We start from the raw sequence: 15,173 nt of genomic DNA, 5'->3' as shown, positions 1-15,173 counted from the left end.
TCCCTCACTCCCTCTGCAAGTGGAGCAAGAAAGGGATGGCAAGCGTAGGTGCAAAGTAGCCTCCGCGACAGAATGTAGAGAAACTCCGGGGTACGTCGATGTACATGTACATGAAGCCGGCAGGTAGCACGCTTCCAAGCAGCTGACAAGAGCTCACTCGCAGCGCACGCTCTGGTTTCGCTATCACATGACGTCGCTACGGCAACCGTGACGGCAGCTGCCGTCACGTGTTGCTGCCCACGCGGAGTGGTGAGGAGCGGGTGGAGAGGAACGCAGCTCTGGACAGGCGACGGACGGCGAGAGAGAGGGAGAGAGAGAGAGTAGCGGAAGCCATAGAGAGTGGGAGGGTGAGGGGGGGGGGGGGCGATAGCGGCGGTGGCCCGCGTGCTGCCTCCGCCAGTAGACGCGGCGCCGCGCCGGCTCACGGTAACACTGCACAGTGGTCAAAGCGCCCGCCTGCGGAACTCAGCTCTCAGCATGGACGCCAGGTCGGGACTCGAGTGCAAAGCCGGAGCTGCCAGCACCGAAGCACAGTGCGCGCTGGACGAGAGGACAGCCGTCGCAATGGACGTATCTCAGTGTACAGTGGCTGGGACAGCCATCGCACCGGACTCTAGCGCGAGAGTGAAAGATGGATCTGTCATTACGGACCCTAGCACAGGGATGCTACTACCACTGTCCACGACTCGCACGCTGTCGTATTTGCCCGAACGGCCGCCGGTGGACATCGAGTTCCAGGACCTCTCCTACTCCGTTCCCATCAGCAGAAAAGGTCAGTAGCATAGTTAACAGTACCTATTATACTAGGTCTACGCCTCTGATCTGTCGTTTTTTCTCGAAGTTCGAGGCTTTATAGTTAAAAACTTACAAAAAATCTACGATTCAAATTATTGGAAACCGCTGGCCACTACTTTCTCCCATTTTTAGGGGAGCATACCAACCGCGCAGTTGAAAAACTGGGTGTCTTTTTAGGACATCCATGAATCTATCCAATTTTGGACTTGTTCATATGACCGGCAGTGCTGATCAGCAAGGCTGTATGAAACTGATCTCAAAACGCCGTAGTCAGGTGGAGCAATGTCTGGAGAATACGGCGGGTGGCGTAGGACCCCCCATTTCAACGTTTACACGTATATTTTGGTCGGTTTTGCGACGTGCGTTCGAGCATTGTCATGCTGAAGCTGAAGTTTAGCGTAGTTATTTCTCCAGGTAGTCTGTCACCCAGGCGAACAGCTCCTCGAAACATACTCCTCACCACGGACGCAAGCTGGTGGGGGGAGTATAATGCTAATTAAGACATTCACCTGAGCTTCCATGAGAGCGTGAAAGGTGTGGACTTGATGAACCTTTTCATGTCCATTACAGTGTTGTGATCATTTGCTCGGCTCAAATGCACCAACTTCTTTCGTTAACGATCTCCTGTGATCATTTCCCTCGGTTTCAGTAATTTCAAGGACCTTCTCTGCTCCATCACCACGCCGGTTTTCCACATCAAAATCACCGTTCTAGAAGTGCTGAAACTACTGCCAGCACGTTCCTTCACGATTAGGCGCCCCACCACATGTCTCACCCAGCATTTTGTGAGTCTCAGCCGCAGATTCCTTCGTGTTAAAGCATAAAATTAAAACTTCCTCTAAATGACGAGAACTGCGATCGTAAGTCGACATATTCAATCGAGAATAGTATTTATGATGCAATAAGAAACCAACTGATATTTTATAGCGTTCCGTTTACAAATATCTAAGCCTACTTCCACATTTACGATCTCCCACCTACATCACCACTTTCCGCTACTACTATCTATTGAAAAATGGTGTAGACCTAATAAAATTGTAAAAAAGTCACTGGTCTCGCTCAACTGGTAAACCCTGCACTCCTGCCTGCATGGATGTCGTCTGGAACCGATACTGCCGCTATTAGGGCTTGCTAAGTGGTAGGAATTATAAATCAAACCAAGCATACTACATAAACACGGGAGTAAGCTGTATCGCTGAAACCGTTTGTAAAATGTGTAGCTATATTTAGCAGAAAGTGGTCTATTCGTGTACACTATAAAAGAGACCATTACTGTAAAATTTAAATGTAAAAAAATATCTTCTTCTACATGTATAGGATGAACCCCAACTCCACCAACATTTTCGAGGTAGTTCATCGATATTTTCCAAATCAGGAGTTGCTTGTAGAATTTAGAACTGATAACAAATTCTGACTAACTTCATCTAAGAACAAAGATTTTCATTGTTCATTTTTTAGTTTATGGAACACTGAAACTTACATTATACGTTAGTAAACTTCGGTTTAGAAACTTAACTAAAATATCTTGTCCCGGGTACACTGGCATCCAGGCAAACAGTTCCTCGAAGCATGCACCTCGCCACGGACGGAAGTTGGTGCAGACAGTATTATGCTATTGCAGACATTCACCTGGATTCCCATGGGAACTATGGTAGTAATGAAATACACGATAACTGCTATGGACTACGTGAACATTATTGCCCGTCAACTGCATTTCATGTTTGATGACTACCCTGACAGAGATGGAGATCCAGGAGGATAACAACCCATGTCATAATGCCGGAATCGTGCTACAGCGGTTTGAAGAGAATGAACTCTCGCTGATGTCTTGTCCTCCAGGTATGCCCGATCTGAACCCGATGGAACACGTCTATCAGGTTAACGGGCACCAGCTCCTCGTCCCCACACAACCGGCTCGCATTTTACAGTAATTGCGTGATCTAGACATCTCGTGCCACTAACTTCCGGAAACCCACTAACAATAAGTTCCCACCAAATTCATCTCACGAAAATCTCTATCGTATTGCATTCCTGAAGTCGACCAACACGATGATAAGCAAGTGGTCAAAACGTTTTGTCGCTTCAATGTATTTTCTGACAGTAAAATCCTAAAATAAGTACAATTTATATATCTCTGTGAAGATAACCCAATGATTTTGATGAAACTGCACGACAACGTTTTGGTCAAAGATTGGCAACGAGAATTCATTATTATCTGAAAAATCTATAAGACTTCTGATTCCACTTGTCAGATCTTATGAAAGTGATTATCCATTTATACTGCGATTCTCTGGCCGAGAGTTAATAGAACATGAGGAAAGGCTATCAAAAACAAGAACTTCAATATATGTTTTTCGTTCACTAAACATTTTTTGTTTTTATCGTTGCATAAATAGTAGCATTATTTTTTATTTAAGTGCTGACTTCGGTTATATGCTACACATTTTTGAGAGTACTGACTAACATCTAAACGTGTTCGAAGATAACGCTCTGACGTGGCCCTGGACCCACCGTTCTAGGATATACTCCATTGTGACCTGTCTGTTCGTCTCTTCAACTAAGCTAGCTGGTGATAACAGATGTCATTTTTCTATAATTGTACATGATCCATTCAGAGAGGTTTCGAAATAAGACGTGTTTAGATCCAATGCATTTTCAACCTAGATTCCAAAATTTCGAGCACATATTCTTCACCAACAAAAATTTGTTCATATTTATAGCATTTGATCCATTTGTCTATATAGAACATACACATTGTCTTCACAGTTAAATCCACGTTAGCGCTTAGGTAGGACTCGGACCTTGTATATCTGCTTTAGGGGGCAGCAACAATACCGCGAGACCATCTAAGTTGGTGACCTCGGTGGTGTGGCTGGCTAGACGATACTGCACAGGGTGAACCAGAGCTCCGTCGACAGAGTTTCAGAAGTTGTTCAGGATTGCCTTGGTATAAGTGACCCGCGGTCTCCGGTGACGGTTACTGCGTTTCCTTCGGTTTCTTGTCCTAATTATTTTTGTATCTCTATGGTGCACAATAGTGCAGATGTCGAAATTATGGGTTATGTATCTTGTTTCCATACACTCTCGGTATTTGTCGCTGACGAAAGAAATGCTTTTTACCTCGTTCCCCTCAGGTCTGTATTCGTTACTGATGGTTCTGTTGTCCGGCAATATTAGTTGTGTAGCGATACATAGGGTTACTGATGAAAGAGTTGGCCGATCTGTACCTCGGGTACGGAGTTCACTGATTGCAACAGGAAATCGGTACAGTGACGCACCGATGAGAATCGTGTCAGAGTACTTTTGAGTCTGATGGTTCTTGCATTACACTGTGCTGCGCGTTGTACGTTTGCTTATTGAATAGTACATGCTTCTTCACTGTTGCGAAGCATTCTCTCTTATGACGATATTTACACAAAACCCAGGGTGATTTCGGTACCAAATCGAATAAATCAAAATTATTTTGTTGCTCCGTAGCGAACCGCCAAAGACTGTGGTTCTCTTTCACCAAAGTACTCAGAAAGTATTCCTGAACAACCTGTGAAAGGTTGTCGGTTGAGCTTTGGTGCACCCTGTATACTCAGCCAGTAGGCAGGGTGGCGCAGCGGTTTAGATCCAGCAGAATTCAAATACTCGTCCCAACATCCTGGTTTGGTCTTTCCGTAGTTTCGATGAAACACTTCCGATGAAATCCAGCCTTTAGTAAGATGACGACCGACTGTTGTTTAGTCTCACCGCGCGCTACAAATGGACCATAAGGGCTCCTGCAGTAATATTTACTGATCCATAGCGACTGTCAACCGAGAAGCAGAAGGCACATGAAGTCACCTATAGTGCTGAACGAAACCATTTGCTGCGGCGACAGCAGCGCAGCAATTACGCTTTTGGCTCGCGTTCCAGTGTAAATATAGTAGGCCAGTGGTCGTCAAACTGTGGCCCGCGAACCGCACGCGGCCCGAGTCAAGTATTCGTGCGGCCTACGGCTCTCAGCCGTATTTCATAATAATATGCATCTAGCGACTAACATCCGAATACAAAAACGCCAACTAAGGTTAAGAGCTTCTGAAAGTGTCATTTTATCGCGTAGTGAGAAACAAAAATACCTAAAGGGGCAGTCGAATATTTTTAATTGACTTTGGTGAATTCGGCCGTGAGCTAACAATAAGTTGGCCGCTTACCTCACAAGCAGAGGACTTAAGTAGCGCGATCATCGTGGTCTTAGGAAATGTGAGAGAGCGAGTGTTTTATTGTTTGTCTTCCAGTTCTGACAACATACAGGCGTTCGCGAGTCATACCAATCAGCCGCTATGGTACTCATTTTGAATGTACCTTATCGCCTGGAAATGCGGTGCTTATTTGTAGCAAGGAATGTTAAACTACTTAAGGTTGTTGCAATACAATGCAGTGGATAGAAGGAAACGGGCATTTAAATCATGTATCGAACTTTCGTGAAGGTGTCCCATATTCAATAGTGCATTTAAATATACGAGGTTTGTTCAAAAAGTAAGGGGACTTTACATTTTAATGAAAAAATATTTATTTATTGATCAATATTCATGTTTTCCTCTTCAAATAAACTTGTACAAACGCTTCTTCAAGTCTTCGAAACACTTCCCGTAAGCACTTTTTGGAACAACCTGGAGTTCTTCCAGCAATGCTGGTTTTGTTCCTCAATCGCTGAAAATCTTCGTCCATTCATAGGTTTCTTCAGTTTTTGGAACAGGAAAATCCCCGCAGGGGGCCAAATCCGGTGAATATGATGGCTGAGGCATGACTGTCGCATTGTTTTTGGCCAAAAAAATCTCTCACAATGAATGAGCAGGTGCATTCTCGTAATGCAAAATCCATGAATTGCTTTTTCACAATTCAGACGTTTTTTGGGTACTGGTTCTAGCAAACGGCGCATAACGTCAAGTTAATACTCCTTACTGACCGTACGACCTTGTAAAAATTCATATTCACAACTCCACACTAACTGAAAAAAAAAACAGTGAGCAAAACTTTGACATTTCATCGAACTTTGCCTGCTTTTTCGGTCTTGGTTCTCCGGGATGCTTCCATTGGGTCAACTGAGCTTTGGTTTCGACGTCAAAGCCGTAAACCAATGTTTCGTCACCAGTTATGAACCTTTTAAGTGAATCAGTATCGTCATTGAGAATTCCTGAGCGATGCTCATGTGACGATTCTTCTGATCAAAACTTCCGGCCACTGTGGCCGAGCGGTTCTAGGCGCTTCAGTCCGAAACCGCACTACTGGTATGGTCGCAGCTTCGAATCCTGCCTCGGGCATGGATGTGTGATTTCCTTAGTTTAGTTAGGTTTAAGTAGTTCTAAGTCTAGGGGACTGATGGCTTCAGATGCCCCATAGCGCTTAGAGCCATTTGAACCATTTGATCAAAACTGAGAAGTTCTGGAACAAACTTAGCTGACACACGTCTCTTGCCCAAAACATCAACAAAAAAAAAAAAAAAAATTGCATGACACGAGCCAACCGATGTGCCAAAATCGTCAGTACCTGCTGTTACGGTAATTCGACTATTTTCCAAGACAATTTTCTTCATAGCATCGACGTTTTCATTTGCTGTTGTGCCGCGGCGTCCATAGCATTAGCATTTTCTCGGCCATCTTGGAAGAGCTTGTAGCACTTGTAAACGTTTTTTTTACTTAGAGCTGACTCACGGTAAGCCACTGTCAACATTTCAAGGTATTTAGAGCAATTGATTCTATTTTTCACACAAAATTTGATGCAAATTCTTTGCGCCAATTTTTTATAATAATCGAAAATCGCCGAGCACACTACAGTACTTCTAACCTTTCTATCTGTCAAAAACAAATGAAGTAAGCTGTCTACTTGAAACTGTGAAGGTTATGTTCGGGACATGCGTACCAACATAACAAAAAAAATTATCTATAATCGAGTTGAAATGTCACGTTTTGAACAGCCCTCGTATGTACAAATACAGCTGGAATGTATGAGTAAATGGCGTAGGTTAGGGACACGCAAATCGTCGGCCGGCCGCGGTAGCCGAGCGGTTAAGGCGCTTCAGTCCGGAACCGCGCGGCTGCTGCGGTCGCAGGTTCGAATCCTGCCTGGGGCATGGATGTGTGTGTCGTCCTTAGGTTAGTTAGGTTTAAGTAGTTCTAAGTTCTAGGGGACTGATGACCTCAGATGTTAAGTCCCATAGTGCTCAGAGCAATTTGAACCAGCAAATCGTCGAAGCGGCGTCCAATTGAAACACCTGTACCAGCCTACTGCGCCACATGAAATTATTATTATTATTATTATTACCATTATTGTTACTATAGTGAGCAGGTACTGTTTTTCTTGTCCTGCTTTCAGCCACGTCGTGATACTATTTCATGCCTTTCTTTACTTTTCACCCATTGGGTTTATATCCTTCCCCCAAGAGACTGTCTTTGACTGCTTACTGAACAGCCATCGTTCCTCTCCTCTGTTGTTTGTACTCGTATGTACACAACGGCTCACTTTCATACACTAATGTAGTAACATAAATTGTTTCATAACATTTCAGCTGCGTCTCTTTCGTTGTCCCAATGCGTACTGCACTTATTATTCAATTGTGAATTTCATCTCTGCATCGGTATTAACACTCATATGTCGCATTCAACATAATTAAAACATTTAACACTATCACTAGGGAAAAACTTCCTTCAAACATCTTGAAGCGTTGTCCGTGTTACATGTGACAGTCTGTGCTGCCTACAGTAGGGACGCTCCTTTGAGTATGTATAACTTCGAGTCTGCAGTTAACAACTAAAGTCATTTAAAACGCAGGACGTTGACATGACCTTGCTGAATAATTTGCATTTCCCAGTTGTCGGAAAAGCGCTTTCTGGCAAAGAAAACACTACAACGCTGTTCACCTTGGCTGCAAAGATTACAATCTTACAGAGCAGTGGCAAGAGAGGTCAGTTTGTAAAAGGTGAGTTCTCATGAAAACTTCGGCTTTTTGACAGGATTATTAGAAATGCTGCGCATCTGCGAAGAACGCCTAGCACGAAACTTTAGTGCGATGTATTCCTGATTACTGATCGAGATTTTAGTATCCTCACCAAGTGATGAGCCAGTGTTAAGTAGATACATTACGTCGGCGTGAAGGGGAAAAACGGGGGAATTTTTTGACGCGATGCAGACCTTTAAACGATTATTTTAGTCCAGATCATAGCATCGGGAATATGCTTAACGAATCGTTGCAGGGCAAGCAACGTCCTTCTCGTGAAGCGCTATTCGGTAAATTTAAAGACTAAGTATTTCAGAAAGGTTGTGCAACGATTGGGTCGGCTCCATAGAACATTTAGTTCAAGGTTCATGAGGTTAACAGTAAGAGAAAATACAATCACAACATGAGTAATATGCCGCGAATCATAAGGAGATGGTAAACGATTAGTGAGTAGATATCTAGGCAAAGATTTATAGCTTGACAGAAACAGGTACACATTTCGCGGCCCAGTACGGCGAAAGTAAATGCAGTATTATCCTCAAAGAGATTCAGAGCGATACAGTGTCAGGCGTTGTTGGCGAGAGTAAGGACTAACAGAGCAAGAAGACAGAATCTATTGATAAAAAGCTCTTTGGAAGTGCAAAAGTTCTAATCAGTTTCAGAGTTGTTCGGAAATATCACGTGAGGGCCAGCCTCTCTTATCGTGTATCTGACACACAATTCACTCACCCGGATACACAATTTCAGTTCACCTAAAACGCCCATTTGTTTTTAATATTATCGCCGCCCATAAGTATATAGACTCGTCTTAAATACTACACAGACATCTCGGAGGACCTCAAGGGACTACTTACTTCCACACTGTAGGGAGATCTTCACCTTTGTTTGTCACTGGGGTTCTACTCTCACATTTGCTGCTGCCATGTGCTGTCATCCTTCTTCTCGAACTGGCCAAGTGACAAATTTTGTTTTGATTTGTTTATGACAATGATAATCTTTCTGACTCCGAAGTATATTTCTGTACCATTCACAGTACCTAGAAACGTTATAACCTCTTCTCCAAAAACTACATTTTTAGTTTCTGGATCTCACTCCCACTCGTTCCAAAACGTTCAAAAATCCGCATTCTCTACATATTTCGTCCTTTTTGACATGCTGCTATATAGGAGACCCGTTCTGTTCCTGACTTCACATCCTGTTTGCTTACGTAAACTATACAGGTTATTCATAATGACCTCTGGGGTTCGATAAGACAGCTGCAAGAAAACTGCAAGTCATACAGAAGACGGACTCACGTCACTGGCTACACAATTTCTTCAAGTTTTTCAGTCACATTACAGGTGCTCAATATGGACAGTGTCTGCAGTGAGGGAAATATTAATACGTACTGACAAGCATTGCACGGGAAGATAGGACAGCAGCGCGATTTGGAAATATCTCTATTGGATATCCTGCCTGCAGGCGCGAATTAATTAGGTACGACAGTATGGAGCAGTTGTTTGTGTACACGTTTCCACAATACCGCCTCCTAGTTCAACTACGCCCGGCGCTATTAATGAATTGAAATTTGGGTAGATTACCTAGACAATGACGTGTATCATTTGTCTATATCTCTTGTAGTTCTCACGCTGTCATTTTCTGACACCCCGAGGTACTCACCAATAACGCTGTACTTTTGATACTTGATTATAGTGGTACTCTAAGGTATTCGAATTTTCTCCATGGAATATAAAATATTCTAGATTTTGTCTTGTCACATTATTTGTATTATTTGTAAGTCCCCGTTTTGGCCAGTTCGGTCAGTTTTCGTAACTTGCAACTTGCCCCATCGTTATCTTCAACTACAGCGACCTGATCATTGTCGAAGAGAAGGTCACCTCTACGTATCAAATTAGAGATGATGAACTTAGCTTGATGGCTAGATAAGAGGCGATAAATCAGCTCAGAATTTTATTTAACAAGGCGAAAAATCTACCATAAGGGAAGCATAACAATCAGAAAATATAACAATCGTCAGTGGGGCAGACAATATATAGACTTTAGGCCAACGGTGAACTGCACATTTATAGTAGCTTTGAGCGCACGTTAAAATATCTTTCCGATCAGATTTGGTCAAAGGCCAGGCGGCACACAAAGCTTTACCGTCCCCGTCTCTGAAACAGGCGACGACTCAACATTAGCCAAACACCGTCGTCGCCGATTTAAAAGGCCATTGCCACGGCGCAGTCACCACAAACTGAGAAGATTATTCCTTCTAGGACAGTCTTGTGTCATTGAGCAATGATATATTCGACATCGTGTGAAAGCACTTTTTTCCATTGTGACTCGACAGATCTGTCTAAATCTACATCTGTGCAAACTACTGTGAAGTGTAAGCCTGAGAGTAGTTCCGATTGCGATATTTATTAGGGGTTCTTCCCGTTCCAATGTCGTATGGTACGCGGGATGAATGCTAGCATAGCCGCCTCTGTAAGCGATTGTAATTAGTCTTATTTCTTCTTCGCGCTCTCTGTGGGAGCGATAGTAGGTGGATGTAGAATATTCCTACATTCCTTTCTTGATGATGGTTCTTGAAACTACATAAGTAGCCTTTCGCGCTGCTGTTTGTGTCTGTCTTCAAGCGTTAGCCAGTTCTGTTCTTTCCGGATCTCCCATTGGTCAAACAAACCTGTGACCATTCGTACTGCCCTTCTTTGTATACGCTCCACATCTCCAGCTAGGCTCATTTGCCATTATAGGTCCCTAACGGTTGAGAATATTGTAGGGTGGATCGTCTGAGATTTTGTGACAAGCCTCCTTTGTAGACTGATTGCATTTTCCCAGTATGCCACAAATGAACCAGAGTGTGCTGCAACTGAGGCTATGTGATCATTCCGTTTCTTATTACTGCAAACCGTTACAACAAGATAGTTGTGTGAGTGGACTGATTTCAGTTGTAATTGTTGATACTATAGGCATAGGATACTACGCTTTTTCTTTTTTGTCGTTTTGTGAATTGCACTGGTTTACGTTTCTGAACAACTAAAGCAAGTTGCTAATCTTTGCACCACTTTGAAACGTATCAGTACAGGCCTCAATACAGTGCAGCTTTTTTTCAGATAGTACTTCATTACAGATAGCTGCATCATCTACGAAAAAGGTGAGGTTGTAGGTTCCCCCTCCACTTTTGTCACACTACGGCAATACATTTAATTTGAAGACAGTAGGCTCTTTGGATGGGATACAACTTACAAACAGATCACACCCGGAAAAACGTTGAAACCGTGTGGCTACCTCAAATGAATTGCCTTAGAAAATCAATCACCAGTGACGACAAGGATTCTGTGCAATAAAAGATGTCTGTTGACTTGGTTTATTAATCTTGAAACAATAGAACTGGTCTCACTATGCCCTTGTAATTCATACTTATATAATTCACTAATCTAAGTCAGTTTGTTCGAGAGAAATCATAGTTCACTTATGTTCATCCAATGCGACCCTACATCATAAGATTGGCTATAAGTTACTCCGCTTGGCGGTATGCACACTAACAATTGGCATTCACACCAACTACGTACGTTGAAATATGGTTCCGTGAAACTATTACTGTTCTACATGAAAGATTATCCAGTTCTATAATTAATATTTATGTATCAAATAATACACAGCTTGCTATAGCTGCTTAAACACTTCCCACTTTAACCTCCAAGTGTCCATATCCCATGAATCTACACTCTTGGAAATGGAAAAAAGAACACATTGACACCGGTGTGTCAGACCCACCATACTTGCTCCGGACACTGCGAGAGGGCTGTACAAGCAATGATCACACGCACGGCACAGCGGACACACCAGGAACCGCGGTGTTGGCCGTTGAATGGCGCTAGCTGCGCAGCATTTGTGCACCGCCGCCGTCAGTGTCAGCCAGTTTGCTGTGGCATACGGAGCTCCATCGCAGTCTTTAACACTGGTAGCATGCAGCGACAGCGTGGACGTGAACCGTATGCGCAGTTGACGGACTTTGAGCGAGGGCGTATAGTGGGCATGCGGGAGGCCGGGTGGACGTACCGCCGAATTGCTCAACACGTGGGGCGTGAGGTCTCCACAGTACATCGATGTTGTCGCCAGTGGTCGGCGGAAGGTGCACGTGCCCGTCGACCTGGGACCGGACCGCAGCGACGCACGGATGCACGCCAAGACCGTAGGATCCTACGCAGTGCCGTAGGGGACCGCACCGCCACTTCCCAGAAAATTAGGGACACTGTTGCTCCTGGGGTATCGGCGAGGACCATTCGCAACCGTCTCCATGAAGCTGGGCTACGGTCCCGCACACCGTTAGGCTGTCTTCCGCTCACGCCCCAACATCGTGCAGCCCGCCTCCAGTGGTGTCGCGACAGGCGTGAATGGAGGGACGAATGGAGATGTGTCGTCTTCAGCGATGAGAGTCGCTTCTGCCTTGGTGCCAATGATGGTCGTATGCGTGTTTGGCGCCGTGCAGGTGAGCGCCACAATCAGGACTGCATACGACCGAGGCACACAGGGCCAACACCCGGCATCATGGTGTGGGGAGCGATCTCCTACACTGGCCGTACACCTCTGGTGATCGTCGACGGGACACTGAATAGTGCACGGTACATCCAAACCGTCATCGAACCCATCGTTCTACCATTCCTAGACCGGCAAGGGAACTTGCTGTTCCAACAGGACAATGCACGTCTGCATGTATCCCGTGCCACCCAACGTGCTCTAGAACGTGTAAGTCAACTACCCTGGCCAGCAAGATCTCCGGATCTGTCCCCCAATGAGCATGTTTGGGACTGGATGAAGTGTCGTCTCACGCGATCTGCACGTCCAGCAAGAACGCTGGTCCAACTGAGGCGCCAGGTGGAAATGGCATGGAAAGCCGTTCCACAGGACTACATCCAGCATCTCTACGATCGTCTCCATGGGAGAATAGCAGCCTGCATTGCTGCGAAAGGTGGATATACCCTGTACTAGTGCCTACATTGTGCATGCTCTGTTGCCTGTGTCTATGTGTTTGTGGTTCTGTCAGTGTGATCATGTGATGTATCTGACCCCAGGAATGAGTCAATAAAGTTTCCCCTTCCTGGGACAATGAATTCACGGTGTTCTTATTTCAATTTCCAGGAGTGTATGAGCAGATGTTTATACAGTCGATCTCAGCTTCTAACTCTACATCTACACCACTGCTGCCTTCATGAGCTCTATACTACTAGCATTACCGGCGTGACACGCCAGTGTCCCAGCCGCAAGAAAAGAGGTGTAACAATAACGAAAACCTGAAGAAATGGTTCATCCGAAAGCCCATGCTGCGTCAATGAGCGCAAGTCTTAAAGGCACATTGCTCTTACAGGGTTACTATCTGTATTAATAGTACATTAACACTTTGATTGCCGCCGGCAGCCACATCAGACCCTTCACCTGACCGCTTGTCCTGACCTGGCGGTGAAACATTCTTCACTTACGGCAGTCAACGTGTTAATATGCAACATATATTCAGAGGGTCCCAAATCATTTCCCTGAGCCATGTCTGAAATTACTTCCACACTGTTGACGACCATCCATCTAATATAACGGGCTGCGTTCTCTACACCAAAAGATCACCAGTTCAGTAAAAAATTTCTCTCGGCTCCAGATAGATGCAGCGATCCGTTAATAATCATTTGTGCAGCACTGAGTCAAATGTTTTGGGAAGTCAAGAAATACTAGATCTTTCCGACTGCTCTGCTCCAAAGCTTTCACAGTGTCGTGTAAGAAAATCGCAAGTTACGCACGACCTGTTTCTGGAATACATGTTGGTCTCTTCGAGACACTTCATTACTTTTCAACTAAGAGTATGTTAATGCTCTACGACAAATATATGTCAAAGACACTCAACGGTAGTTGTGTGGATTACTGCTGTTAACCTTCTTGTTGGCTAGTGTGACCTGTAATTTCATCCATCTTCTGGGTACAGCCTATTGTCCAATGTATCTACCTCATGTTATGGATAAAAGAGAAGCTAATCTACAGCTACATCTACATGACTATTGTGCAATCCACATTTAATTGCCTGGCAGAGCGTTCTTAGAGCTAAATTCACACTATTTCTGTACCGTTCCACTCTATAACACTACGTGAGAAAAATAAACACTTAAATCTTCCTTTATGAGCTATTATTTCTCTAATCTTATTATGATGACTATTTCTCAGAAGAACGCCTTTGCTTCAATGATTGCCATACCAACTCGCTTATCATATCCTTGACACTCTCTCTCTTTTATTCCGCGATAATACAAAACGAACTGCCCTCCGTCAACCCTATCTAGTAAGGATCCCTCCAGAACAATAATACTCTAACACACGGCGAACAAGCGAAGGGTAGGCAATCTCTTTAGTAGACTGTCGTGCCTTCTATGTACTCTGCTAATAAAACGTAGTCTCTGGTTTACCCTCCCCATAACATTATCTATGTGATATTCCCAATTTAAGTAGTTCTTCATTGTAATTCCTATGTATTTAGTCGTATTGACAGCTTTTAAATTTGTCTGATTTATTATGCAACCGAAATTTAACGAATTTCTTTTTGTGCTCAAGTCGATGACCTTACACTTTTCCTTACTGAGAGACATTTTGCCACTTTTCAGACCATACAGATATCGTGTCTAAGTCATTCTGCAATTGGCTTTGATCTTCTCATGACTTTACGAGACGGTAAATGACAGCATCATGCAAACAGTCTAACAGGGCTGCTCAGACTGTCGCATGAATGTTCTATGTAGGTTAGGAACACCAGAGCGCCCACAACACTTCCTGGGAGAACGCCAGATATCACTTCTGTTTTCCTCAATGATTTTCCGTCGATTACTATGTATTGTGACCTTTCTGACAGAAAATCATGAATCCAGTCGCACAACTGAAGCGGTACTCCATGGGCAAGGAGTTTGATTAGAAGTATCTTGCGAGGAATGATGTCAAAAACTTTATGGAAATCTATAAACGTGGAATCAATTTGAGATCTCCGATCGACAGCACTCATTACTTCGTGCGAATAAACTGCTAGTTGTGTTTCACAAGAACGACATTTTCTGAATCTGCGCTGACATTGTGTTTAACTTCAAATTCTACATAGAATCTAATAGGAATTCCACAGTCGCAGCAGAACCTCGTGATTAACCCGCCGTGGTACCTTATTTTATAACTCTGGCTGTTCATTGTTTCAGTACTAAGGTAGGAGGCCAAATTTTGTCACTTTAGTACGAAGTAAGTTATGGAACAGGCTACAAATTGTTATATATACCTGTATTCCCGAACTTATCCGCCACTTGTAGGCAAGACACAATTAAACTGTTATAACATACTAAAGCCAATATTTGACATAAAAATTAACACTCGAAATACAGGAATACAAAGAAAGTGTTTGTAATTTCGTTTCCCA

At 43.9% G+C, this 15,173-nt stretch overlaps 1 protein-coding gene across 1 annotated transcript in view; it reads left to right on the top strand.

Moving 5' to 3' along the window:
• The first annotated feature begins 282 nt into the window (after positions 1 to 282).
• LOC126278946 (ATP-binding cassette subfamily G member 4-like) overlaps positions 283 to 15,173 on the top strand; it is a 443,572-nt gene continuing 428,681 nt past the window's right edge. The window contains exon 1 of the mRNA XM_049979224.1: positions 283 to 772. Coding sequence (XP_049835181.1) covers positions 478 to 772 — 295 coding nt within the window. The 5' untranslated portion in view covers positions 283 to 477. The remainder of the gene's footprint in view (positions 773 to 15,173) is intronic.

This window comes from Schistocerca gregaria, chromosome 6 (genome assembly GCF_023897955.1).
Source record: "Schistocerca gregaria isolate iqSchGreg1 chromosome 6, iqSchGreg1.2, whole genome shotgun sequence".
NCBI classification, from domain to species: Eukaryota; Metazoa; Arthropoda; class Insecta; order Orthoptera; family Acrididae; genus Schistocerca; species Schistocerca gregaria.
Note: the sequence above shows the minus strand (reverse complement) of the source record. Positions and strands in the feature narration are given on the sequence as shown.